This window comes from Alternaria conjuncta (assembly GCF_024043145.1).
Source record: "Alternaria conjuncta strain BMP 0040 chromosome Unknown scaffold_21, whole genome shotgun sequence".
NCBI lineage: Eukaryota > Fungi > Ascomycota > Dothideomycetes > Pleosporales > Pleosporaceae > Alternaria > Alternaria conjuncta.
Window position 1 is genome coordinate 399,897 of NW_026250110.1, and position 27,216 is coordinate 427,112.

Here is a 27,216-nt window from a genome sequence, read left to right on the forward strand (position 1 = left end):
CACATTGTCAAGAGGGCAGCTTACCCTCAATATGGGGGTGAAATCAAGTTCGCGTTCTCCGTATCTTCTGCAGCTCAGCCACACGCCCCACTTTCGGCTAACCCCATCTGGATGCCCAGCGAGAAAAGGGCGTTACAGCAAATTAGCGCTTACGAATGTGCGGCCGTTTCTTTTCGACCCCGACACTGAACTTTACGACGGGTCCGAACATCATCACTATTTCGCACTACCTACATTGCACACACCTTGAGGAATTATAGGCGACTGGAAAGATTGAGGAGGTTTACCAAATCCCGCAGGTTTTCCAAGGCCACAATCGTGTCTCGAACGACCGCCTTGGCGGGGTCGTAAAGTTACCGCGAATCCCCACTAATCGTCTGACCGGTTGCCTAAACCTCGGATCTCCATCGCCCTTTCCCAGAGCTGAAGGGCTGCGTGGATGACTCCGAAAGCGACTGCAACACTCGTGGGCGCAGCGCCCTTTGATCTAAAATACTGAGCGACAAGCCTCAGGCTCCTGAACACTCACTTTCTATCATTTTCGCTCACGCTCTTTCTTTGAGCCCGTGATTGCTAACCGTCTCCTACGACGAAATTGAACGCCCTCTGACAAATACACCACACATAGTCATGGACCATCAGGGCGCAGGTTTCGCCTTTGACACCAACATGGATTTCAGCAACATGTTCGCGACGCCGCAGCAGCAGCAGTCGTACACGCCAGCGGATAACACTTCTGGCTTCTTCTTCGCTGACGAGGGTATCGATACTTCCGCATCATCATCTTTCATTGATCCGGCTGTATTCGAAACCAACGCTCAGCAGTGCACAATGCAACAAAGTCTGGTAAGCTGATTGTTCATTTCGCCATATCGCGTACTTGCTAACCATGCGGCAGACCTTGGATGACACCTCGGCGACCCCAGCATGGATGGCACAGCTCACACCTGATATGCAGCTCCAACATACCGCGAAGGCCTACCCACCTACACCACTTCACTCATTTGATGCCATGCCTACGCAGTTCAATGCGCTTGGCAAGCGGCCGCTGCAGCTTGAGACGCAGGACTACCCTCAGTCTAAGCGTCACGCAAGCTTTGATTTCCCATTATTCCCAACACCTCCTGCAACGACGACATCCAGCTGGGGTCTGGAGGCGACCCCGCCCGTGGCCGTAGAAGGACTTCCAGATGAAGCAGCCGATGTCTGCGCAACGTGGTTCCATAAATACAATGTGCTGCCCAGGTAAGCTCATGACCCTCCGACCAAGATTGTTCAGTCAGACGGATACCACGGCCAGAGGGAAGTCTGTCCATGCATTTATGGGGTGCGCGGAGCTGTGCTTCGTGGTCATCTCCGAGTCATGCACACTCTCATGTATTCCACTGGCTGGCGACTTCCTCCTTAGCTTCGATATCATGTAGCGCATACGTGTTTATAAGACCAGAGTAATGTTCATCAATGCTAATAGTTCAAAAGCGATAGGCACATCGACTCACTGAGCCAGCTCACCGGTGAGCCTGCAGATGCCATCCGAAGCTGGTTCGGTCAGCTCTTGAAGCAGGGCATGGGTGGCAACCAGAGCGATTCGGCCTACAAGTCCCAAACGGCACTCATCCAACAAGACCGGCAACAGAAGCAGCCGGAACTCTTTTGGGATGATCAGACGTACCAAACAGAGCTTTCGGGGGCATACACTGCTTTCGGGAACACTATACAACAAGCACTCGGAGAGACTGTTACCCCCGGCTCGTCACCAAATTGCGACAACACTACCGTCACCGTACAGCCAGCCACCACACGGGGTAAGAAACGGTGCACGCCTACTGAAGACCTGGAGTTGCTCGGTAGGGATCCCAGAAAAATTTACCAGTGCACTCGGAAATGCGGCAAGCGGTATGGCCGTAAGAATGACTGGAAGCGGAATGAGGAAGAAGGCTACCCATGCAAATCATGGGTCTGCAGCCTGTGTACAGTCGGGGGTGTCGATAACGTTCGACCGTGCTTCAGAAAGTACCACTTTGTCCAGCATTTCCGCAATATCCACCCTGAGATGAACGCGGAGGACTTCGACGAGGCCAGCACCGTATACTCCGAGACCGAATTCCCACGCAAGTGTGGATTTTGCCGACATCGCTTCGAGACGAGACAAGAACGAATAGATCACATTGCGGATCACTTCAAGCAAGGCAAAACTATGCTTGACTGGCGCGACGAGGAAGACAACGACAGCCTCAATTCCGCAGACGACGACAATGACGACGGGCCAGGCGATGGCGGCTTCGGTGGCAAGCCTTCCCCTCAACCGCCTTTCCATCCTCAGGGTGACGGTGGCTCCAAACATACTGGCTCGGGCGGCAGCGGCGGTTCTGCAGGCCAGTCATCAAGCGGCGGATTCTTCCAATTCCAGCTCTCACAACTCGGTGAGAGCCAGTTGTATTGTGCGGACCAACTTATCAAACCCACTACACTTTCGCCGAACATCTCTCAGTCATCGATCTCACCTGAAACGACCGATCAGCAACTACTGCAAAACAGCCACGTTGCTACAGAGGAAAACCACAAGAATGCTCTGGCCAGCGATGTGCTCTCCCAGTCCGTGAGGAGTGTACTCCTCAACTCATCCTCAGGCAGTCGAACGGATGCTCGACTATCAGAACACCCTCATTGGAAGTATTCCAGGGCTGATGTAGCCGCTGCTGCTCCAGGGTCATCCGCCGCACCTCTCTCCAGCCCAGAGTATCCAGATATCCAGCCTTCCGACGCATCATTGGATACGAAGTCAATCACGTCCACTCAAGACAATGCAGCCATGACACTATTCAGGACAGAAATGCGTCCATCAACGACGTCATTCCTAAGTGTCAAGCTTCTGGGCTCCGGAGGCTTTAGTACAGTCGATGAAGTCGTGCATCAGCAGACGGGACTCCACGTCGGTCGCAAGACACTCAAGAACCGTGACCAGACCGCGATTGCGGAGCTCAAGAAGGAAGTCAGCGTTCTTCAGAAGCTTCGCCACCCTCACATAATTCGATTCCTTGGGGCCTACTCTAGAGGCGACAAGATGTCGATCCTCCTCTCACCCGTTGCGGAGACAACGCTTGCAGGATGGCTCCAGCGAACAGCGCTGCAGAAGCCTGCCAACCTGCCAGAGACTATTACCAAGATGTTTGGCTGTCTTGCCTCCTCAGTGAGGTATCTCCACGAGCAGCGACCTGTTGTCAAGCATATGGACATCAAGCCTCAGAATATTTTGATCGTAGAAGGCGATCAGGAATTCCCACACGTCGTGCTCAGCGACTTTGGTGTCAGCTCCGCAGAAGAAGTGGGCGACGACCAGCGCAAGCCGCTAACACGCCAATACATCGCCCCTGAAGTCTTTGAGGGCTTTACTCGCAAGCAGGCAGCTGACATATGGAGTCTTGGTTGTGTCTTCGCCGAAATGGCGTCTGTATCATTCAGCCAAGGCAACACGGGATGGTCAGCTTTCCGCAAGACATTCAGCGGTCGTACTGGCAAACACTACTGGCAGGACGTCTCCGGTATACAAGACAAGCTTGCCGCATTCTTGGCTGAGGCAAATACTACGACGGAGCAGACCGTTGTGCGTACGCTTCAGACCATGTTGAATGCCGATCCAGATGAGCGGCCGGACGCACGATCATTGACCATGATCTTTACTCCCGCACCATGCTGTCTCAACTGGCCGAACGACAAGGCGACATACCCTGGCCCACAAGAGGAACTCGGCGGAGTAGAGACGCTTGCTCACCAAGGCGGCGACGAAACCTGCTGCCATTCCCACGCTCACGGCAAGAACAGCACCGAGTCAGAGCCTAGTCTTTGCAATGCGAAGATCTGGCTAGACGAGTGTACACACACTCACGAAGCTTGTCACCATACAGCAGAGCGCGATGCCAGCAACCTACCCACACGTCTGATCGAGATTCTTCCGGGAAGTCCGGGTGATGCAATTCGCTCGAGAATTGTTCAGACCGACAGCCTGAAGTCGTCTACCGAATATGTCGCCTTGAGCTACGTATGGGGCGACAACCAGCCAGTACTCTCCAGCAGCACGCTGTTGAGCATGCGAAGTGAGCTGCCTCTGGGAACACTCCCGATGACAGTCGCGAATGCGATTGCGACAGCACATCGCCTGGGCCACAACTATTGCTGGCTAGATTCACTATGTGTGCTTCAAGATTCGGAAGAAGACAAGCAACAAGAGTGCACGAGGATGGCGTCCACCTTCCGTAACGCAGCACTGACAGTCGTACTTGACCAGTTGACCGGCGAAGCGGTCATGTCGGGCATACCTGAAAAGAACTACCCAGCGTCCTTACTTGGATCAGCAAACAGCACAAGCCCGACTCCAGGTCGACAGCCGGCTTCTGCCTTGCTGCCAGCTGGCATCCTGACTACACCCAACTTCGGCTGGGATACACGTGCATGGGCGTTACAAGACCGCCTGCTCAGTCGACGCTTCCTTCACTTGGGTGAACAGTTGTACTGGGAGTGCAACACGCTCAAGGCTTCCGAAACCTTCCCTCGCGGTCTCTCAGCACTAGTCTGGGAGAAGGTGCATACGGAATCTGATCAAGGTATACCGTCTATGCCAATCGCTGCTGCAAATGGGAATAGCAAGAGCAGCAATGCAGTCCAGCAGATGCTGAACGGCCTCGACGACGACTACTTGGACAATCGGAAAGACCAGACCTGCGGTGCCAACCATGTCCGCTCTTCTGCAAACACCGAGCCGCATCACGCACTTCCATTGGCAATTCCTCTGCGCGAATGCCAATCATCAAACAAGCAAGGCGATTGTGTCTTCAATGGGATAGAAGGCGGCCAAACTCAAGGATCGCAATCGATCTCTCTGTGCCAGTTTCGCAGGAGTGGGAGTAAGACCGGGAGTCGTCGGCTGAACAAAGCTTGTTTTCAGACGAAAACACTACCTGGACAGAATCCAGGGGGAGGGGAAGATGAAGAGATGAGTGGTGGAATTGCGAATGGGAATGCATATGGGAACGGGAATGGGATGACTTAGGTCGCTGGTTTGCGCACACTTGTGTCTCTTTCTTCAAGGGAAGATTCGAGATTGGGTTGCTATTTCCTTTGTTGTGTTGAGTTTTACGAGTGCTAGTTTATGACCATGGATCAATGTATTGATTTCATCTACTTCACAATTGTGCCATGCCGAGCGAGTCGTGATTTGAAGAGAACAGTTCAGTGAAAACTTCATCGGGTGGCACAACGGCGTGCAGCTGCACTCCAAGGACTTATATATAGCAACTTCCCCGAAGGAAAGTCTTCATCACACGCCCACCACACATCCAGTCCTCACGTCTCCGGCCTAACCCTCCCCCTCCTCTCCCTCATACCCTCCACCCTCCTCCTATCCTCCTCAAACTTCCTCTTCAGCAACCCCTCAGCCTCCTTCCTCCTCTCCCTATTCTGGAACCTATAAAAGTCATCCGTAGCCCTATGATTCCTCTTGCGCTCATCCAACTCAGCCTTCTTCTTCTCCGCCTCATCCAACCTAGCCGGCCCGACACGGCCGCCTCTTGTAACCGTCATGAAGCCCTCCTCGTCAGGAACAGATCGGGATGTCTTGCGCATACGGTTTCGCGCTGTTTCGAGAGCGTTGAATTGGGAGAGGTAGGCGTTTAGCGAGGCTTGGAGGAGGGTGGGGGTGGGGTAGATGAGGGAGTTGTGGGATTTGTAGCCTGTTGTTTTTGGGTTAGACGTAAAATGAGTGTAAGGGGACTGTGGAGACTTACGCTCAACGCCTAGTCCTTCTCCTCCCTTCCATGATATGCTTCTGCCCTCTTTTGCGGCCTTTTGAGTCTCCTTCAGAGCTCCCCTCGCGCTCTTCTTGTCTACGAAGACAATGACGGCGCCGCTCCCGCTCTTTCGTACTTCGCTGTTCCATAACCGTGGTAGCGCGCTCTCGGCGTCTTCCACCACACCCTCTGCTATCACCGCCGCGTCATCGGTCCTCTTCCTCTTCTTGCCTCTCGAGGTAGCTGAGTCGTCTTGCGTCGTAGGCTTGTCGCTCTTCCTGCGCTTGTGCATTGGTTGCGCGGGGACCGAGGCATCGAACTCGACGCGCTCGACCATGGAGCCGCCTAACTGTTCTTGGAACAGCGCGCGGATGTTGCGCTCGGAGGCATCGATGGGTATGTTTGCGACGAAGAGGCTGCGCTCGTCATCGGCGGTGGGTATGCTGGGCGCATGTGGTTTGACGTAGATGTAATGCTTTGCATCGTTGCAGTGCGCTGGCAGACCAGACAGCGTGGGTAATGTGAGGGGAAGAACGGTGAAGTCGGCGACTGTTTTCGGCGTTGCTTTAGACTTCTTCGTCTTTGGCGGCGCTTCGGGTGCCATTGCGGGTGTGGGTTGCGACGGGGGCGCTGTGTGGTTGGAAGTAGTGTCGGTCGGCCTTCGAGAGGACTTGGTGTGAGACCTTCTACAGATCGCTTCGGGCGCAATATGTAAGAAGCGCGTCGACTCAGTACTTGAGGGTGCAAATGCTGGTGTGGAGGTTTGTGTGTCCGCGCAAGTCGAGCTCGTGGTGGAATTCCGTTCACGAAATTTTGGCAGGGGTGTCACGGCCGCGTTAGCGCAGCCGGCCGCCCACGCTCTCACTGCCTTCCAGATGAGCCATGAAATTATTATAAATCACGCTTGAACAATGCCAGACATATGCTGATTCGAATTAGACATAATATTCGTATATGGTGACTATCGGTATGCAAGCAAACGAATTGCGGTTTTGAAATGACACTAGATACATGCAGATGCTATGGCGAGCCACGCGTGAGCAGGGCAAGTAAAGCAATAAAGTGGATATCAATGGGAATCATAATTCGTAACGACGGTGAAAGGCTGTCTCCTATCAGGGTGTGGTGATCGACCGGGCATGGTTGCGTTTTGGCCAAGCCGAATAAGCAAGTGGCAAGACGCAGTAATCATGCACTTAGGGTCGCAACGCCAGTTTGTAAGCGTAATCTGTGAGGGTGTAGTCTAGGATGAGATGGTCATCCCAGCTCTATATCTGCAGCGAAAGAGCGGTGTAGAGAGAGGCGGAAGTCGATTGGAAGTTAGACTTCGGTCGCTCAGTTGAAACCTCCTGGGATGCTCTTCATCGGGGACTCTGGAAGCGAGTGGAAGGCGTCGTCCTTGTCGTCCTTCTTCTCGTCATCAGGTGACGGCTCGTGAGAATACTTGGGCTTGAGCCTGTTGCCAATCTGCTCGAGTCTGTTGTCTTCTACGGAAGACAGAGATGAAGTTGAATCACCGCGCATAAGCGAGGGGGTTGATTCTGGGCTATGCTTCGGTACGGTTGGAGAGTTCAGGGAGCCGTCTGAGTTCGTTGAGACACGGTTGCGGAATGGATTTCTGACCGGTAGAGCAGGAGGCATTGGCTTGGCAACTTGGACGACGCGTGCGCGAATGGCTTGTGGAGCAGCGGCCTGGTGGATCTCGTGGACGATTGGCTCTTCCTCAAACTCATCTTCCTCCTCCTCTTCGTCTGATTCCGAATCGGAACTTGACTCGGAATCATGAGCCTCTTCAGTGGCTATGGAGTTCCGAGGAGAGCCGTCGGACTTTGGGCCGGCAGCTTTGTCTGTCTTTGTTCCTGCAGCGGTAGGTGTTGCTTCTTCGGCCTGTCTGTCTACGCTCCTTGCTCGTGGCGGAGTAGCTTGCTCGACCCTGGTTTCGGGTACTTCCACTATGGGAGGAGTAGGTGTGCGTGCGACGCTTGTTCTTGGCGGTAGCGTGGGGGGTGACTTCCTGATGGTTGGAGGTGGTGGCGGTAGATCGTCGGTCTGGGTGCTCATGTCAACTGTTGGCGTCCGGGGTTCCAATACGCCGCTGATGGTGCTTGTGCGCCAACTCGTTGGCCGACTGCCAGCATAGCTCGAGCGGTCCATGCTTCTCCGGAATGTGGAATTTCTGAAAGTGTTGTAGATGGGGCTTGTGGGGCTCGGCTTGAACTCGAATTGTTCACTTGCCGGACGGCTGTGTGTGCCTGCTTCCCTGATCTCTAGACCAGCTTCTTGTAATGCCAGTACGCCATACGGGTCGGGGTCAACAGCGTCTGGAATACCAAATGTCTTGTCTTCCGGACCTGTAATCTCAAAGTCGCCAGGTGTCGCCTCGTCTGGTATCAAAGTCTCGTCCACGTCCGTATCGCCTTGAGCTGATTTCAGAGTCTCCATGAGTCTCCTTATCTCGTAAGGCGGGTGCCTCACTTTGCCTGCCAAAATGTCTTTGACTCCTATGCGTTCGCCGTAAAACCGTTCGTTCTCGTCTGTTCGCTCGATGATGATAGTTCCGTCTAGTTGGAGGCCAGCATAGAATCCTCGCGATTTGATATACGTGAATAGTGGTGACTGTCGCTTGTGGATCTCCGAATCCAGTATACCGCCAACGCCGGCTGGGCCTGCGACTGCACTGATTTCACCTCCCAATGTGCAGCGGATGGACTGGAAAGCCTCCATGGCCTTGTCGGAGTTGATGACAATCACGCAGTCGTAGATGTCTACGCCTACGAGGAAGCCTACACCCACAGTGTGCATCATGATGCCTGACGGGGGTGACCATGTTCCATCGGCCTTGCGTGCGACCAATATGCCGGCTCCGCCAGATCCGGAGACCCAAAGGCCGGACCGCATGGTGGTGAATATGCATAGGCCTTTGGCATTCTGGATGACCTTGGAGGGTATCTTCTTGAGGACTCGTTGTTTTCCCTTGGGGACGTCGGTGGCGATGGGTCGGTCTTCTTCCTGGTAGAAACCATCCTCTGCGGGCGTGTTAGTACTTGGCGGGACGCATCGGAAGTTGACGTACTGCAGAAGCTTTTGAGGATCCTCGCAGCCTTGTCCGACTCGATGTCTAGCGTCGTAGGCCAGAAGGCTTCAGAGCCGACCTTGTTGGACAGTCGATTGACGGGGGCACCGAGCTTGTCAACCCACGTGTAGACCTTGTCGAAACCTTGCTTTGACTGCGTCTTCGCGGTGGACCAGAGCGCCATGATGGCGGGCTATCGACGGGCAGCACTACGTCAGAGGTGGGCCGAGGGGTATGAGTGCGCAGCAAGCAGCATTACACATTAGAGATGAGAAGCATTCAAGTAGGACAACGCGCACGAGAAAAGGCAAAGAGTAGGGTCAGGCGACGGAAGCAGCGGGTGTGGTCGACCAGCGGGCTCCAACCGTTTTTGAGTCGCACGGTACGTCAGCTGTAGGCTAATGCTGGCGGAGGCTGGCGACGGCGCAGTCTAGCATCGGGTACCTTAATAAGGAACCCTAGGCATTACCAAGTGATTTGACCCCTGCGCTCCACGACTCGACAAAAGACTTAGTGAGGGTGATGGGATATTGATTTACCAGAAACAGCCCGTAGCGGGGTTGAACACGGGTGGCAGCCACACCATCTCGGGGTATGCACGCCGCCTGATTCGTTGCGAAGGCACGCTTTCAAGGCGCCGCCACCAGGAACGAGCAGAAAAAACCAAAAGTCAAGACAAGCGGGATGAACTAGGCATGCGTCGTGAATCATGCGCACGTGTCGTCGAGTCTAGATAGCCGGGCGGGTCTGCAATCTAAAAGCAAGCTGCGAGCAAGACATCCATGGACGCAGGTGCCGCTCTTGCACGGCGCGCGCACTTTGTGAAGCCGGGGGAAGGTTTCGCCGGATGCCGGCCCGCGGACGCGCCAAGCCGAGCGCGTCGCTGGAGCTTGTCCAGAGTTTATGTTTTGCGACCGCGACAGTAGCTAGACCGAGAACAATCAAATCCCTTCACCACGCGAAATAATTCATTACGGCGCATGTGCGGCGCAACGTGTGGACTGGGAAATTAAGTGGAGAAAATACCTTGGTTTTGGATCCCTGTTCGCCTGTTCCACCGCGTACCCAGGTAAACTTGCGACTAGAGAGCAATGTTTCGTGGACCACCGTCAACACCCGGCCGCAGCTACTACGACGACAGCCTACACGCACCCTCGACCACACCCGCTGGCCCTCCACCTCTAGACGAATCGCACTATCCCTCATCGACACCAGCTGGCCCGCCGCCAGGCATGAACCAAGGACTCTTCGGCAATGCACGCCCAACCTTCAACCCAAACAGCTATGACTACGCCAGCAACTCGCTGTTCGGCAGCTCACCGCCCAAGGGAAGCATGTTTGAAGGCAATGGGCTCGGCTCGATAGGCACCTCGACTTCGGGACGGCCCCCAACACAGCGCGGACGCATCGCAACTTCTGGCCAGTTCCAAGCGCCCACACACACCCTACACCAGGACGCGGAGGGCGAATCAGAAGAAGAGTACACGGACGAAGATCAGGAAGAAGATGACGACATGGACGAAGACGAGGGCACCGAGGAGGACGAGCCGCTCTCACCGCAGCGCCGCAACAAGACACAGAACAGGTTCACCCAGTCAATTGTCTCAAGAACAAGCGCAACCGACATGGAGCCAAGTCCAGCCTTGGTGCGGTCAGGCGCAAAACAGACGCGATTCGATCTCCTTGCGCTCGCCAAGGGCCTTACCTCCCACAGCGACCGACAGGCTCTGCGCGAGTCTGACCAAATCATATTGGAGACGGAGCGTCTGGTCGAGAAAGTCCACGAGTCTCTTCAATCAGACTCGCCAGACAAGCGGACTGAGGTGCTTGGCACAGTCGCCCAGGAGTTGATCGCAACTTGGCCAGATGCGCACAAGTCGACTTCACAGGAGCTGTCGCAAGCCCGCCAGCTGGCCGCTCTTCTGCTGACCCTTCACAACCCCCCACATCTTGGCCTAAACCAGCGAGCCTCCGCCCTCTCCCTCGTAGCGCGAACCGATTCGAAACAATACACACCCATCCCGCGAGTGCTGCTCGACTGGCTGAACAGCACATTCCCTCAGGTCGAGGCCGAAGTGGTGTTGAAGGAGACCCGCGGATATTCAAGACATTCCTCGTTCTGGGAAGCTGTCCATGTGTCTACTGTCAGGGGCAACTTCTCGCAGACTATGAGACTACTTCAGGGCGCTCAGCTTGAGCACGCCGAGACAGCTCAACACGACGGATTGGGCACTTCAGGTTACGTCGGGTCACACCTCTCATACGCAAACCACGCGCTTCGGGAAGCAATTGATCTCCTCCGGGAATGTCCAGCCATCGCATCGGAGGATTGGGACATCAAGGGACACGATTGGAGCATCTTTAGGCAGCGCGTTCACCAAGTGAGTGCTAGCTTGGAGGAGTTTGCCGAGGGCGAAAGTGTGAGCCGACACTCCATCTCCCAGCCTTTCAAGGCGGCACATTTTGGCATATCGCAAACTCAGGCAAGCTTCCAGCTTAGTGTGGCCAGTCGCAAAGCCGAAAGTAAAGTGCCCTGGTCAGTGTACGAGGCCCTCAGCACGGTCTACAAGCTCTTGCTGGGCGATGAAGAAGCGATCCTCGAATTATCGGCCGACTGGATCGAAGCAGTAGTGGGTCTGAGCGTCTGGTGGAATGGAGAAGAGGAAGATTCCGCACAGGGTAGTCTGGCCGCAAGCCGTCGCTCCATCATGCGGTCTCAACGAGTTCGCCCTGTCGACGTGACTCCTGTCAAAGCGTATTGCCAACGGCTATCTTCCGCGCTGGCGGCTGTCATCCAGAACAGCGACGAAGACTTCAGTGTCAATGCTGTCGACCCTTTCGAGGTGGGCATAGCATGTATACTTGATGACAACATCGAGGGCGCTCTCCAAATCTTGCAGGGATGGTCTCTCACCATGGCTTCTGCGGTCGCGGAGCTTGCCAGTGCAGGAGAGTGGTTCACAAGCGCAAAGGGCCTGATGGATCAGTTCGACCAGAGTGATCTAATGGTTCTGAGTTACACTGAACAGCAACAGCCGAAGGGTGTGAGGAAAGACGACATACTTATTGCCTACGCCAATTTGTTGCCTGCTAGGGGCGAACTCGAGGCTAGAGATGGTCAAACATCCAAAGAAGGATGGGAGATCGCGGTGCAGATTCTCGGTAGACTGGACGATGGCATCACAGCAAACGAGCGCATTGAGCGGATACTAAACGACTTGCAACTCGATTCCTCAGCTCGTGTCGACAAGATCACCCAGCTTTGCCATAACTTGGGCCTCTCACAGCATGCCGTCATCATCGCTCAGGTATGTTATAGAGCAGGAACACTCCCGGTTACAAGCTGACAGTTGCAGAAATACGCCGACCATCTCCGCACCAACACCGAGAGCTATGGCGATACACTGCTCTACTACGCCCGTGCCCACGACGCACAAAAGATCCAAGAGGTGCTACGAGTCTTGGTTGCCCACTGCCTTATCAAGTCGACCGCCTATCCACCTCTAGATGAACTGGACGAGTCGCTCAACTCGCTCATTACTTCACCAAAGCAGACCCTGACAAAACTCGCAAGCCTAGACTCTGAGGCAGCTTCTCTCCTTTCAAACCACCTGAGCGGTTACGCAACAATACGCAAATACTACGACCTACGAGATGAAGAGGTGTTGCTGAAGCCCGGAGAGAAGCCAGCACATCGACCTATGGCACGGAAACGAGCTGCAGCGAACGCGCTCATGGTTATCATCGCCAGTGCGGCATCCAGCATCCGTGGAGGACTGTACGATCCAGAGATAGAAACTGTGGTTCAAGTCGACGTTCTCCTACCATTGCTAGGGGAGGCACTTATCTTTGTCAACCAGCCCAAGCGCACATTGACGCTCCGCCACCTGTACGACCTCCTCGCAGCCATCGAGGACCTTGATACCGCACCTAGCATGATCCGAACGCAATGTGAGGAAGTACTTGCGACTACCCTCCTCTCCGCACACGACCCCAACGCCTCTCAACAATTATCGAAATCGACATCGAATTTGACGACAGCGTCAAGCCAATATTCGCTTATAGGCTCAATTGATTTCGGCTCCGCAGATGGCCAGAGTGCCGAGGGCTCGACGGTCTTTGTCAAGGGTGGACATGTAGACGATAGTAAGCGTGGGTGGGACTGGCGGAAAGGCTTCCCGAAGGGTGCAAAGAGTGAAGATATTATTGCGGTGCTAAGATTGGGGGTTGCCAGGGAAATTGGCAGGGCTTTTGCTGAGGGAGAGGTCACCGCTTAGATGTCTCGTACGGAGAAATGATACCACTATGTAATAGTAGAAAGCGACTTGGCTTCAGCCACTATAGATGATATTTGGATATTGTATCCTCTCACACTGAAGAAGCAGCGTTCTGTTGACAAAATGATTGAGCAACCGTGAGCGTTACTGACAAAGGTATGTTAATTTGATAACACGCAAGAGGTGTTATACCGTATGCTTGGATGACTTCATCACCCCGCAAACAAAGATAGTGTTCACAAGCATCTTCCGTGTAAAGAGGCTGTAATGGCTGAGATAAGCTTACCCGAACCCAAGCTTCGACGTCGAACACCACCAACGCGTACCTCGGTTCCGCGTCTCCCCGCATCATCAACGCGACAAGCACGTCCACGCTCCCGGACAACATGGGTTACGTACGTACCACGCGCATGTAACCAGCATTTAATTCCCCAAGACGTCAATCGTTTCTGTCATCCACCCACTCATTCAAATTCAACCAAAACTTCAGCCAAAATGCCCCCCAAAGAGACCCCCCGCCACAAACCAGACATCGTCCTCCCCACCTCCTACAACGACCTAAACTTCACCCAAATCCGCACTCAGCACCACGAAAAAGAACCCTCCGTCATCATCCTCACATTGTACAGACCCGGAAACCACAATGCCTTCACCGACACGATGCGCGCGGAGATTGAAGAAGCATACGGCATGTTCGATGCAGACGAGCGGGTGAAATGCATCGTGGTGACAGGAGATGGGCGGATCTTCTGTGCGGGCGCGGATCTAGATGAGGGGTTTGGGGAGGGGGTTAATGGGGCGGATGCGGAGAGGGTGCAGGATCATCGGGATGGGTAGGTTGGGTGTTTTTATTTGTTGTGTTGATGATGTGTCTCGAGTCGCTTCCTGCGATCAACGAGAACGAGACTGGGTTGGTCATATTGACAAAGAATAGTGTGCTAACAGAAGAACATTTCAGAGGCGGACGCGTAGCCCTAGCTATCCATCATTGCCGCAAGCCTTCAATCGCCGCTCTGCAAGGTTCTGCAGTCGGGATTGGCATCACCATGACGCTGCCCATGAACATCCGCATAGCGTATGCATCGGCGAAGATTGGCTTTGTTTTCGCGCGCCGTGGACTCATCATGGAAGCGTGTTCTTCCTTCTTCCTGCCCCGGTTGATCGGTCATAGTCGCGCTATGCAGGCCGTGACGACAGGCAGCACCTATCTTGCTAGCCACCAGGTCTGGAATGGCTTGTTTGCGGAGGTGTGCGACAAGGCGGAAGATGTGTTGCCGAGAGCGCTCGAGGTTGCAGAGGACGTGGTGAAGAACACGAGTAGCGTGAGTACGTATCTGATGAAGGAGCTGATGTACAGAGATGCGGGGAGTCCTGAGGGTCAGCATTTGTTGGATAGCAGGGTCATCTACGAGTTGTTTGGATCGCCGTAAGTCCTTCTTGCTGTAACTGATATCCATAAACTGACTAGCCACAGGGATAACACCGAGGGTGTAAAGTCCTTCATGGAGAAGAGGCCGGCGAATTTCACGGGGACCATGGACAAGACAAATGTGACTGGGTACCCATGGTGGATGCCAATAGACACACTGGGAAGGCCAAAGGTGGCGCCAACAGGGAGGGCGAAGATCTAATCGCATGTCAGAAAATGGGTCGAAATGCAACATGTACTGCTCAAGTGTATTGGCATGACTTCATTGTCTATCGTCCAACTCATCCCTCGGTATCACCTTTGTTCGACGTCCCTGCAAGTATCGCCTTCACGCGCGTGCCTAGCTAGCACCCCAAACTGCATCACTCGCACCGACGGCCGAATGGAGGTATCAGGGATTTTCATTCGTTCCTAATGTACTTCTTTTCGTGAAGCATGCATAACCGAGGGAAACCCATAACATCCCTTCCCATCCAGACCGCACTCCGTAATGAGAAACACGCTTAGAAGAAAGTGGATGGTCGGGTAGAGGAGAAGACCTTCTTTCCAACCTTCTTGTTGATGCGGTGGGGCAGCGGGAACTTGAGGTTCTTGGTGAGGAGCTGCTTGATGTATGGGCGGCGGAGGTCGTCGGCCTTCTCGACCTCAACAACCTTGAGAATCTAGATTGAGTGTGAGTGATTTGACGCAGGCGGCTGAGTCGATTTGATCATACCTGAACGGACCTGAAGCGCGATCGGTGACGGGCGGCCATATCCTGGTACAGAGCATCGACGGCGGCGACACGGGACATCTCGCGGTACTCCTTGTACATGTTGTGGGTACCGGAGCGCGAGTCGTACTTGAGCCAGATACCGAAGTTCTTGACCTTCTGGGGCTTCTTCTCGTGGATCTGAACCGGGTCAATTTGTTGTTGCGCAGTCTTCTGCTGCCTCGACATACCTGGTTTACGGAGACGATCTCACCGTTGGCCTTCTTGATCTTGCGGAGCTTGCCAAGGAAGTACCAGAACCGCGACTTGGCGACAACCTCGTTGGTCGCAAAGATGCGCATGCGGTAGATCTTGGGCGAGGGGTTGGTCTCGCTGGGCAGATGGCGCCCGATGATCTGGTATTCCTGGAAGCGTGCTGAAGCATCGTCAGTACCGCTTCAATGACAATGTTCTCTCCTAGTCCAGCAATTGCAGCGGTCGTGGTTGGAGAAGGCGGTCGGGTTAGGGCAGTCAGTCGAGTACGGTCGTATTCGAGTCTGTCGCATGCGGACGATCTCGCGGGCTTCGCTGCCATCGTCATAAGTTTTCAGCGTCGTTGGCCTTTCCGCTGTGCATGCACACCACCAAAGCTCCTTCCCACTCGGCCCCAGCTTCGTGTCGTTTTATCGCGATGGTGAGAGACGGTCATGGTCGCGCTGGCCTCGTTCGAAAATTCCATCGGCTGCAATTGCTGGACGGGGCGGTGTTGCGGACGAAGAAAAATTGCTTACCCATCTGCGACTGATTAGCGGGCGGTATGGGCATGAGCTGGCGACGTAGACTGACCTTGAATGTGCTGTGAGGTTAGTACCTTGAGTTGAGAAGTTCAGTCAGGTCGTCTCCATCGTGGATTGACAAGCGAATTCGACACCACCTTGTGCGCGCTAGCCGAGTTGAGCATGGGCCCACAACAACTTGGCGGCAGGCGCTATGGACGTCGGCGAACAAACAGCCCAAACACCCGACCGCCTCGAGGACCACCAGAACACCCACCAGTTGGTTCTCAGCAAACAATCCGCACCATGTCAAAGGGCTGAGAGTACCAACTGAAGTCGCGCAAACCTTCAGATTCACGCGACAACCGATATCCCGTAACCCGACCGAATCCCTCATGGCCGCCATGCAAGCTGCACTCGTGCCTTTCCATCAGGCACTGGCCAGTGGCCTTGCGCAACCCGTCGCAGACTTCTTCAGTCCAGTCGCACCCGCGCATGACCCTGGCCGGCTATACGACTTCTACCGCGCATCCAGCGACGAGAAGATTGAAGGCGATGTTGTTTATGCGCTCGAACAGCGAATGAACCCCAAAAAGGCCAAGGCTTCTCCCTGGGTTGATATCATTGCTACTTATTGGCGCGCTGTCAAAGAGATCATCAAGACCGACGAAGCAGCAAATCAGGGCAAGCTGAATGAGCGTCAATACCTGGCAGTGTACGATACGTGGAAGGACCTGACGAGCATCTTCATCAAGCACATATCTGGTGGACTGCTACCAGCATGGGCCATATTCACCCTGTACTTCACTGCAAATCATCTTAGGAAGATAGCAATCAAAGCAGACGAGCAATTGGCCAAGTCGAAACCAGCAGCTCTCAACACCGGCTACTCAGACGATATCGTGAGCACAGCACCTCAGAATCAGAAGCTTGAAGAAGCTGCGCGGGTATTCAACAGGATCTTTGCCCTTTGTCTTGGTGACAGGAACCCCGACATGTCACAATCGCGAAAGTGGGGTGTATATTGCATAGCCAATCTTCAGTTCAAGACGTATTTCAAAGTAAGCCCTATCGCAATCTGCGTGGTGTAACGACAGCTAATGCGCATGTACCTAGTTGAAAGCAATCAGCTTATCCAAGAACGTTGTACGATCGATCGAAGCACAGTCCGACCTACCTACATTCGAGCTATACCCGCGAGCGCATAGAGTCACATACAAATACTATCTTGGGGTGCTGGCGTTCCTGCAGGAAGACTACGCCAAGGCAGAAAGCAGCTTGCAGCAGGCGTGGGAATCTTGCTGGTCAAAGTCGCAACAAAACAAATCGTGAGTTAGGTCAATCCAACGGATAACTCCTCGGAACTAACAGTTCAGGCTCATACTCACATACCTCATTCCCTGCCGCCTAATCACTCAACACAAGGTTCCCACCGCCAGCCTACTCGCCGAAGCCCCTCGTCTAGAACGCATTTTCGGCCCCCTCGTATCCTGCATAAAACGAGGCGATCTTACGGGCTTCGACAAGGCACTGGCAGAAGGCGAGCCCGAGTTTGTCAGGCGGCGCATCTTCCTTACTCTGGAGCGGAGCCGCGACATCGCTTTGCGCAACCTTCTCCGAAAGGTTTACCTTGCTGGTGGCTTTGACGATCTCAAAGAAGGACAGACGGAGAAGGACCGGATACGGAAGTCGCGAGTACCGCTAGCAAACTTTGCCGCCGCGCTCAGGATGGGTATTGCAGGCGAAGGCAGCGGCCAAGCAGTGGAGGACGACGAGGTCGAGTGCCTATTGGCAAACCAGATTTACAAGGTGCGTACGCTATGCCCCAGCGTTGGGCTTCTATAGGTCTTACCCGGCTCTGAGGCAGCCTCGTCACGGATGTCACACCAAGAACCCACTCGGCTAACCCATATTGCAGGGTCTGATGAAAGGCTATATCTCGCGCGAACACGGCATGGTAGTCATGAACAAGAAGGGCGCATTCCCGGGAACAGGGGTCTGATGCCTAAAAACGTCGGCCTGCTCCCGTCTACCATACAGATCGACTCCTTGCTCTATCACAATCACGAACCACGACACGTCACTGTCCAAGCCGGGAGGAGATGCGCGGTCGCATGTGTAAGCAGCCTCGATGCGCATGGAATGACGATGTGCGATGCACAACACCATCGCGCAAAGTGGGGATTGACGACGAAGGAAGGCAAGTTGAAATCGCCAATATCTCAATAAATGCTACCGATCTGCCTCAAACTTTGATTACCTGGTATTTCCTTTATCTAGCCCCTCCCTTGCATGGTTCGTGAGACGAGCCGGCTCTTCGACGCGGCCAGTGACTGGTGCAGGACCCCAAGCCGCGTCCCGCACAGACGCGCTGTCGCCCTCTCAGCTGATATCGCGTTGCAGGCCCCCGCCCACACCCAATCCGCCGCCCTGTCCATCTTTACCCCACTTGCACTACCAGCCCAACGCGACGCGACGCGATACATTGCTTCCGCCTCGCTTCGACGTGCAGATGGTGTCCTTGTCGCATCTTGCATGAACAGCGAAGTATGCCGGCTGAATGATTGTGACTGTACCAGCAAGTACCAGTACCACGCCTAGTCCGCGCATGTGGAGCGTTTGACAAGATGAGTCAACGCGTATTGATCGGCGGTGTTCCCTCGTCTCCATGCCGAGTCCTGCTTATCCACTTGGCTTTGTCTTCGGGCATCGTTAAGACGCTGCATTCGTTCTCCATCCCGCTTTGTATGGTTCATCCCGGACTGGCGTCATGTATAGCGTTCGCCGACGCACCTCAGCTCACGGCTCACCCTTTCTGTCTTTCCTTCTTTTCTCCTGCTTCCGCTCGCAGCCCACATGCCTTAGTCGCAATGTACCGTGCTGCTTTGCTCCGGAGGTAACCACGTCTAGAGCGATTCGATGATAGACTTCACTCCGCGTATCAGGTTATGCGCAAACTTGGTAGCGACATTGCCCCCCGTTTTACTGTTGTTCTTATGGTTTGGGTGATATTTGCGATACTGCTTTGGAACTTTCTTGCCTCCGACGCGTTTTGCGCCGATGGCTTGGGCTGAGTGTCGAGGTGGTTTTTCGGGGAACATGGTGGTGGCTTTGCGGTAATCGTGTTGCGTGGTGTGTAAAGTTGTGACAAAACTGGCAAGTACTGCGGATATGGTAATCACGGTGTCTACTGTAACATCAAGTCCACATGCGCTTGGTTATCGTTCCAACTATATACTTGGAGGTTGTGAAGTGTGTACTGCGTAGATGCCGTGTTGCCGGCCAATGATATCAGCCAAGCCAGTGTGGAGACGGAGGATCAAGGCTGAGCAGCATGGTCGCTACGAGCAGTTGGAGGCCTAAATAGATTACTGCGCCATCACGTCAGGTTAGATACGGTACTCAAGAATCCAAGCGTAAGTGTTCGTGATATTGAATGCTATCATTAATCGCTTGAAACATAGTACGAAAGATACGACCATATCCTGTTACAATTTGATGCCGCTGTCCTGCAGTTGATACTGCAACAATTGTAGAGAAGCAACTGGCTTCCCCAAAGAAGAGTCGAAGACGCGACGAAGAACATAAGTAAAGCGCAAACGTTCTGGTAGCATGACAGCCAGGAAGTGTTTTCTGTCTTGAGATGCAGAGAGGAAAGTTGAACCAATGCGAAAAGGCCTGCGCATCTAGGCAATTTTGAGGCCGATAGAGAAGACGCGAAAGACAAGGCAAACCAAGCCAGGTAAAGAGATAAGTATAGTACAACAGTGGCGTGAATGAGTGCCAGAAAGGTATATCCAGACCGTAACGCCGTGCAGCAACAAACCCAGACTGAAGCAGAACCCAGTAAAGAAAAGGCATAGCCGCGAGGCTGAAACGCAAGGTGTATATACAAGAAGGTCAAGAAATAGCAGATGAAAGGAGTCATTAGTTGGGGGCGATGAAGAGGGCAAGCTGGTCAAGGGAAGCTCGAAAGGATCAAATGTGAGGACAGCAACCTAGTGCGGTGACTTCGCTGAAAGGTCGTCCATGTGGTTGACCATGGCAACGAACAAGTCGAAGAAGAGCTTGCCGCCGTTCTCCATCTCGTTCTGCATTGTGCCGCTGCGCTTAAATGTGTGTCGGGCGCGGATGATGAGCGCGAGGTAATGTGCGCGAAGCTTCGAGTCGTTGTCGGGAGTGTTGGCATATGCGTAACGGGCGGAGGTCAAGATAGTCGAGCATTGGATGCCAGATTGAAGGCCCTGCTTCTTGAGCGCAAGCTTCTTCAGTTCTTGGAGTCCGTACTTGTCGGCTTGACAGTAGATGACCGTGTCTTTCAGTATCGGTCCAACCGAAGACTGAACGATGGCTTCGTGGGCGTTGTTGGCGTTGCCACCATCTTCAAGGTTCCAGCTGTTTCGCTTCTTGTCATATTCCATGCGCGGGTAGTAGTCGCCCTTGTAGAGGTACTCGAGAATCGATGAGAAGACTTCGGGCTCTTCGTCGGGTAGGTCGATGCGCTTGTTGGTAGACTGGAAGAACTGGCCGCTGCAGAGAGTCTGGAACCAGGGAGAATGCGATAGAACGTCTTCGTGCGCTGCAAAGAGTCGCTGCTCGCGGCCGACGGAAATAGTGATGATGGCACTGATAGAAGTTGTCAGTAAAGTTTCTTCGGCTTTCATCGTAAGAGAACAAACTCACCTTCCCAGTGTTGGAGAAGTTTGGTTCGATTGTGGTGATGATGCCTGTGCATGCTGTGCTAGTCGTTCTACTCTCCTCGGTGAGTCTCTGAAGGAGGGGTTCTTCTTGTGTGATTTGGACTTGGATGCGCGATGTTTCGAGAAGCTGCCCTCTTGATGGCGCGTGCGGTTTGATGAGAACATGATGATGCGATGCTGAGATGCTGTGTTTACGATGGATGGGTTCGGTGCGAAGAGGTATCGCTGATACTTATAGGTGCAGTGAGTAGGCAGCAAGCGTACGAGTACAAGTAGGCAAAGCAGACGACTCCGAAAGATCCTTAGGCAGAAACGTCGTAGGGCAAATAAGACGATAGCACGCAAGTACTAGGCGACTGCAGCCGTGTATATATACCTGACTCCTCACAGGAGGCCACTCTCCGGCCCTCGGCCAGGGTGAGGGTGAATTGCGACGCGATTGGACGCGTAAATGGACCTAACGCGTAAACGCGATATCACATGTTCCACTTTGCCTCTTCCAGAGCTAAGAGTCAGGACGGCTGAGCCCCCGGTCCTGGACCAAGTAACACTTGTGCAAGGTTGTGAAACAAGGGCGGAACAAAGAAGGCTGATGGCGCTAGTTGTGCGCCGGTGGCATGGCGTGTCCCTCTACCGCAAACAACTGAGCCCGCTCAGGACATGTTAGCAGGACCTGAGGACCGACACTTCTAATGTCTCAAACCGTGCTTTTTGCTTGAGGCATGCGACGAGCATTCGCACGGCACGATAAAGTGATGAGATGACTGGTCGCGTTCTTTGCGCAGGGCTCTCTGAAGGGTTGAAGCTTTGGCCAGGCACCCAAGAAACTTTGCGAAAAGCAATCGACGCCGCCGCGGTGCAACAGCCAGCGCCGGCTCATCGCTTGCATCCGCGAATCAACGAATTGCGGCCGTCCACCGGAGGCCCCATCTAGAGGCCGTTTGGCGTTCCCCTGAGGGGCAAATGTCGTGTTGAAGGACCGATGGTGGGAGAGAGGCGTAGCGCGAGGCTGCGATCCGGTTCCGCGCAATGACAGGATTCGCGGCTGGCAAAGGCGATGTCAGCGACCATGACACAGTCCCTGATGCCGTGAAATTATGCGTCGCTGATCAATGAACCTCGGACGCGATGGGTCGCGTCGGTGGAGCTGGCCAGGCACGCACAAAGAAAAGCGCCCCTCGACGCGTCCTCGCGTCTTCACGTTACCTCCATGGCTGCCAATTAAGCCCGCATCCGGCATGGCGCGCAACGCTATCAGGGAACCCAACGGCTGCGCAGTTTCACTACGTCCGCAACCATCATCAATGACGGCAGAAGCACCCAGCCGCTGTCGCATTAGCCGTTGTTCCTTTGAATACAACGTCAGTTTTGTGGGGGGCTATCGTCAAAGGCGCACTCTATTTATTCTGGGAATTCCAATCAAACATGTAAGCGGCATCGCAGCGTGGTAAACCGCGACGGTGGAATTCCACGACAGCTTACAGTCAATCGCGTCTGGATAGGTCGACTACGGATACCAAAAGCCGTTCAAAAGCAGCTTTGATCATTAGCAAGATTCACGGTTCTGCGACACAAGTTCTGCTTTGAGCTCACCCAGGTATCGGCCCGTGTTAGGCAGTAGATACTACAGGATTGTCGACTACATTCACCAGTATGGTATGCCAACAGTTGTGTACTACCCGGGTGAAGGGATCTCGGCAGTAGTTAACAGTACGCCGCTTGGCAGCCGAGACAGTCAACTTTTGCGTCGTCAAAAGCGAACTGCCTTAAAACAGGCGACAACTTCCAGCGTGCAAAGAGCAGTGGATTCTCCACCAAGATCCGGCGCAGCATTTCCCCTCTCTTCTCTGCACTAGGCCATTTGCCCTGCCACACGCGTACATAAGGCACCATAATTTCCAAGGCCTCCCTAACCCACCTCCCTGCTCTTTCCTCACCAATCCTCCCCTTTTGTACCATCCGCCTCTCCAGCTCCCCCAAGAAATGCTCTCTCTCTTGCATGTTCTCTACCAACGCAGCCTGCATGACCGCTAGTAGGATATGTGACCGGATTGAACAGTCCAATTCATCCACCTTGATTGCTCCAGCTCCTAGTCCGGCTGTCTCCTCCATCGCAACAGCGGCTAGGAACTCGACCTCCTCCTCACTCCCAATCTCTTCCTGCCACCCCCTCTGCAACGCTTGATCTGCAGTCCCTCCATCCGGTATCCCACACCAGAAAAACACTGGCTTGCTAGGTTCTGGTTCGACAACCTTACCCGAAGAAACCTGTGCGAGGTACTTTGCTTCCAAACTGTGTATATCATACAATCCCGACGCGACATTGAGCCCAAAGTGATGGGGCCCCCATGCTTCGCGGTTGTCCTTGCGAGGCGATGGGTCAGATGTAGGGCTTGAAGATGAAGGGATCTTCTCCTCTCCCTCCAGCTGGGTGTTGGTGTTCGTGGACAACGCTTCTTGTTTCGATTCTGCGATGGGAGGTTTGTAGTACTCGTCTAGCCAGAAGCGCGCATGTGGTTCTGAAAAGGGGGGTGTGCTGGGGTAGGCCGCGTGTAGTCGTGTCAAGGCTGTGTCAAGCGTGCGGAGGGCTATTTCAGTAATCGTGTCAAATGGAAGGAACGATTGCCTGTGGCAAGTCCGCCCCACAGTATAAGCCCAGCGGGGGAGCTTTAGGACGTGTTTGGATACCGGATTATCACGCGGCAGACACAGTGGGGAGGACGAGTCCGGAAGATCCTGGAGGTCGGGCATGCGGTAGAAACGTGCTGTGTTGGGTTGGGTAAGGAATGCGGTGGAGTAGTAGGAGCGCCAGGCTGTGGGATTCAAGAGGGCATGGTGCGCAGTGTAGAAGGCGTCGAAGTCGGAGAAGGTGAGAGGGTCGTCTCCATTTAGTTGGTCGGTCCAGCGGTAGTAGGCTGCTGCGATCTGGGCGAGATAAAATATATCCAAGGTACTGTTTTATCTTAGTCACATACATGCAGGTGCTGGGTACATCGGTATGAGGGATTCTCATATGAGGATGTAGCTTACCGATTGAAGCGGAGCTCGTCCTCACCAAAAGACCAGCCATGCGCGTGCAGCTTCTCCACAACATCGAATACGCCCTGGCCGTCCCACAACCCCTCATCGATATAAATGTATGCGATCCGCAAGACATCATCGTGACATGTCACTGGCACGATCCCGCCTTCCACATTAGCCAGAAATTCCTTGGCGTTGTCGTCCATTGCAGTGCCTGTCGTACGCAGAATGCAATTGCTGGGTTGATGTTTTGAAATTTGCCTCTAGGGCGGGGAAAGTAACAGCGCAGTCTCACTACGTTCGCAAACATCATAAATGACGGCAGCAGCACCCAGCACCGAGCATGCTTTGGACGCATCATTTCGTGACGCATCGATGCGCGGCAGAGCTTTCCGCTCTCACAACGCCGTTCTTCGTCGTTTCTACCCCTCTTCATCACGCTTGAATGCCAAAATGTGTACCACACCCGTCGCACCGTCCAAGCTGTGTGAGCTGCCCTCATCTGCAGATCGGGATGATCGCCAACAGTCATTGCATCGTCAGTCGTCTCCTCAAGTCACGAAACTATGCTCTCTATTGGGTCCCATTTGCGTCGTTCGCTCCGCCGCTCTGCTTGGGTTTGCTCGCAGCCCGATCCAACAGCGCACGCCACACTTGTTCAACGCCTGGGCAGTATCTGAATCTGGCAACGACAGGCCTCGGCATATGCCGTGTTCCGTCCGGTTGTAAGCATACGCCCCATCTACCATCTACTTCGATGTGCTTTTCGTTCGAAGGCGACGCACCGCCAGGGATCCTGATCCTTCAATCAATCGAATTGGACGCCAAGGACGTCGCCGAAGCTCTCCCAAGCTGATCTACTTAAGCATCACCAGGTTTCATGGGAACATAAATGGTTGGCTTCTTACGCAAGGTGCGAAATTGATGGAAGCCTCCGTCAGCATGTATTTCCAGCAAGCGCCATGCGCCTCGATACACGCGAACACTACCGGAGAGTCTGCCGCGCTGTGCATTATATGAGGTATCGCGCATCTCCTTGCGAATACCTCGATGCAGAATTTTGTGGCGCAGCTGACGAATACCACCACCTCAGGTGTACTGAGTAGTAATCAATGTTGATGTCCTACAGTTTCATTGAAACATGTACAAGCTTGGCAAACACACCTTGCGCCCGGCAGAATCCTACCGAACGCCAGGGGTATCATAGCCGGTATTACATACCCCATATTGTCCGGTTGGGACTATCTGGCTTGCAAGGGATGAACAACGGCAACGACGATCTTCCTGTTGCCAATGGCACATACTTGTACGCTGACCACGAACATCAAGAGCTTCAGGCGCTTGGTCTGAACCTGTTTGTAGCTTTCGACACTTTCAATCAAGAGACGAGGTACCACGCGGGTCTTCGCCATGGCACAACAGAGACTACCTTTAGAGCCCATTACGAGGAAAGCTCGATCTCAAAGTAAATCGGAGTTGAGTTCACAGTCCTGACCATGCGCCTTACATTGCATACAAGGATGCTGACCGCTTCCAGTTGACTGCCGCTCATCAACGCGGTCAGATGCAGCTCAGGTCTTGGACACCAAAAGCATGGACTCTGTGACCACTCGTGGCCACCATGAATGGCATGCTGCAGACCCCATGAACAGGAATGGCTGTTCGTTGAGATAGTTATGATATTGGAACACCCTTGCACAGCAGTATTTCGTCGGTACGTGTGTTGCATGCCAAGGGTGTTCATTACAGCAGAGCTTTGTAGAACTTCGCCCCACGTCGGGCAACGCTCTAAATAAATGACCCAGCACATGCAGTAGTATGGCACGGTTGATGTTGGCCTGCATTGGAGAAGGAGGCTGATCATGGTGCTCGACATAAAAGCATTGAGATCCGCACTTAGCTGAATCGCCAGAAATCAATCGATGGCAGGCATTGCGGTTTTCAAGGCCCTTGTGGCATCTCTGTCTCTGTTCTCTAGCGCTTCAGCATCTCCTTTTACTCAGAGGCAAGACACGCTTACCCTCGATGGTGTCCAGAAGCAAGCTCTCGCAAATGCATACAAGGTACTGGATGGGACGCTGTCAGACGGTCTGACGAGGCCTGCGACATGTAACAAGGACACTGTTGCTGTACGCAAGGAGTTGTAAGTAAGTTCGGGTACTGCCACGGTCATGATGCTAACACATGATAGCGGCGACCTCACGAAAGAGGAACGGAAAGCATACACCACGGCCGTCAATTGCATGCTCAAGGCGCCCTCCAAACTTCCTGCTGGTCAATATCCTGGAGCAAAGTCTCGCTATGAAGACTTTGTTGTGGTGCATATGAACATGACACCAACAGTTCACGCCACTGCAAACTTCATGCACTGGCACCGTTACTACATATGGGCCTACGAAACAGCACTTCGCACGGAATGTGGCTACAAAGGCTACCAGTGAGTATTCTTCAGTAGATCCTGTGTAAAGCATACACTAACCTCACCTACTCATCACAGACCCTACTGGAACTGGGCCAAGTACACCGATCTCGTTAACAGCCCCATCTTCAACGGCGACGAATGGAGCATGGGTGGGAATGGCGATCCAATTGGACCGCATGCAGGCATGAGTCTATGGCCGGGTGAGACGCTTCCTGGTGGACCGGGAGGAGGCTGTATCAGTAAAGGTCCCTTCACCAATTTGACCATTCGTCTGGGTCCCCTCTCGCCCACCATGGACCCCAAACTCAACATCCCACCAAACCCACGCGCCGATGGCTATGCTGACAACCCACGCTGTCACCGTCGCGACGTAAGCAACTTCTTCACCGAGCGCTACCTCCGGCCTCAAGATCTTCTATTCCACATCACCATCAATAAGGCCATTGGTACTTTCCAGGACACACTCCAGACCAACGCGACGAACAGCCTTTCAGCGTTGCACATTGGCGGTCACTTCTCTATCTGGGGTGATCCTGGAGGCGATGTCTATGTGAGCCCTGCGGAGCCAGCCTTCTGGTTGCATCATGGTCAGCTGGACAGGCACTGGTGGATGTGGGCCATGTATCAAGAGAAGGAGGTCAAGTCTCGCACAAGCATGTACGAAGGCGGCACCCATTGGTCGATACCCAACAGTCCCAAAGGTAAACCGACAGATCAGCAGGAGTTGGATGTGGTGGCACCGCCAGGTCAGAACCACATCGCGAGCAAGGAGTTCTTCTCTACTACCTCGGGGCCGCTGTGCTATGTATATGCTTAGATCATGGTGCTTATCACAATACAACGTTCGTTCGTCCCAAAAATTGAGTCTATCATAAAACGCGTATGAGTTGCGTACCTACCTGATTTGATAGAGTTGCTGGTCGTCAGTTCCTAGAAAAGACACCCTGATGGACACGTGATGACGAGGCTCTAGCGCGACGCGTCAGACCATCCGCAATCAGAAGCGACAGATGACATCGCCAGTCTCAAGACACTCACCACCCC

The 27,216-nt window shown here is 53.8% G+C and overlaps 10 protein-coding genes across 10 annotated transcripts; 5 read left to right on the plus strand and 5 right to left on the minus strand.

The window, feature by feature from the left end:
- Window positions 1-630: 630 nt before the first annotated feature.
- Window positions 631-4,994, plus strand: J4E85_010209 (uncharacterized protein; the record flags this gene model as incomplete). The annotated part of the gene is made up of 4 exons (XM_051474422.1): window positions 631-846; window positions 899-1,245; window positions 1,486-4,732; window positions 4,971-4,994. 4 exons carry the CDS (start codon window positions 631-633, stop codon window positions 4,992-4,994), a joined length of 3,834 nt encoding a protein of 1,277 aa, XP_051321915.1.
- A 346-nt stretch (window positions 4,995-5,340) lies between these two features.
- Window positions 5,341-6,387, minus strand: J4E85_010210 (uncharacterized protein; the record flags this gene model as incomplete). Its single annotated transcript, XM_051474423.1, has 2 exons — window positions 5,341-5,726; window positions 5,781-6,387. The coding sequence occupies 2 exons, from the start codon at window positions 6,385-6,387 to the stop codon at window positions 5,341-5,343; spliced, it is 993 nt and encodes a 330-aa protein (XP_051321916.1).
- Window positions 6,388-7,118: 731 nt separating this feature from the next.
- Window positions 7,119-9,040, minus strand: J4E85_010211 (uncharacterized protein; the record flags this gene model as incomplete). Its single annotated transcript, XM_051474424.1, has 2 exons — window positions 7,119-8,809; window positions 8,857-9,040. The coding sequence occupies 2 exons, from the start codon at window positions 9,038-9,040 to the stop codon at window positions 7,119-7,121; spliced, it is 1,875 nt and encodes a 624-aa protein (XP_051321917.1).
- A 907-nt stretch (window positions 9,041-9,947) lies between these two features.
- J4E85_010212 (uncharacterized protein) lies at window positions 9,948-13,133 on the plus strand (the record flags this gene model as incomplete). The annotated part of the gene is made up of 2 exons (XM_051474425.1): window positions 9,948-12,164; window positions 12,213-13,133. The coding sequence occupies 2 exons, from the start codon at window positions 9,948-9,950 to the stop codon at window positions 13,131-13,133; spliced, it is 3,138 nt and encodes a 1,045-aa protein (XP_051321918.1).
- Window positions 13,134-13,628: 495 nt separating this feature from the next.
- J4E85_010213 (uncharacterized protein) lies at window positions 13,629-14,764 on the plus strand (the record flags this gene model as incomplete). Its single annotated transcript, XM_051474426.1, has 3 exons — window positions 13,629-13,966; window positions 14,092-14,559; window positions 14,608-14,764. 3 exons carry the CDS (start codon window positions 13,629-13,631, stop codon window positions 14,762-14,764), a joined length of 963 nt encoding a protein of 320 aa, XP_051321919.1.
- Window positions 14,765-15,065: 301 nt separating this feature from the next.
- Window positions 15,066-15,848, minus strand: RPL20A (60S ribosomal protein L20A; the record flags this gene model as incomplete). The annotated part of the gene is made up of 4 exons (XM_051474427.1): window positions 15,066-15,224; window positions 15,278-15,454; window positions 15,505-15,689; window positions 15,797-15,848. The coding sequence occupies 4 exons, from the start codon at window positions 15,846-15,848 to the stop codon at window positions 15,066-15,068; spliced, it is 573 nt and encodes a 190-aa protein (XP_051321920.1).
- Window positions 15,849-16,424: 576 nt separating this feature from the next.
- Window positions 16,425-18,031, plus strand: J4E85_010215 (uncharacterized protein; the record flags this gene model as incomplete). Its single annotated transcript, XM_051474428.1, has 4 exons — window positions 16,425-17,090; window positions 17,146-17,357; window positions 17,469-17,838; window positions 17,948-18,031. The coding sequence occupies 4 exons, from the start codon at window positions 16,425-16,427 to the stop codon at window positions 18,029-18,031; spliced, it is 1,332 nt and encodes a 443-aa protein (XP_051321921.1).
- Window positions 18,032-20,027: 1,996 nt separating this feature from the next.
- J4E85_010216 (uncharacterized protein) lies at window positions 20,028-20,894 on the minus strand (the record flags this gene model as incomplete). The annotated part of the gene is made up of 2 exons (XM_051474429.1): window positions 20,028-20,655; window positions 20,713-20,894. 2 exons carry the CDS (start codon window positions 20,892-20,894, stop codon window positions 20,028-20,030), a joined length of 810 nt encoding a protein of 269 aa, XP_051321922.1.
- Window positions 20,895-22,433: 1,539 nt separating this feature from the next.
- Window positions 22,434-23,956, minus strand: J4E85_010217 (uncharacterized protein; the record flags this gene model as incomplete). Its single annotated transcript, XM_051474430.1, has 2 exons — window positions 22,434-23,682; window positions 23,760-23,956. 2 exons carry the CDS (start codon window positions 23,954-23,956, stop codon window positions 22,434-22,436), a joined length of 1,446 nt encoding a protein of 481 aa, XP_051321923.1.
- A 1,716-nt stretch (window positions 23,957-25,672) lies between these two features.
- J4E85_010218 (uncharacterized protein) lies at window positions 25,673-26,989 on the plus strand (the record flags this gene model as incomplete). The annotated part of the gene is made up of 3 exons (XM_051474431.1): window positions 25,673-25,893; window positions 25,942-26,187; window positions 26,248-26,989. 3 exons carry the CDS (start codon window positions 25,673-25,675, stop codon window positions 26,987-26,989), a joined length of 1,209 nt encoding a protein of 402 aa, XP_051321924.1.
- Between the last annotated feature and the right edge of the window lie 227 nt (window positions 26,990-27,216).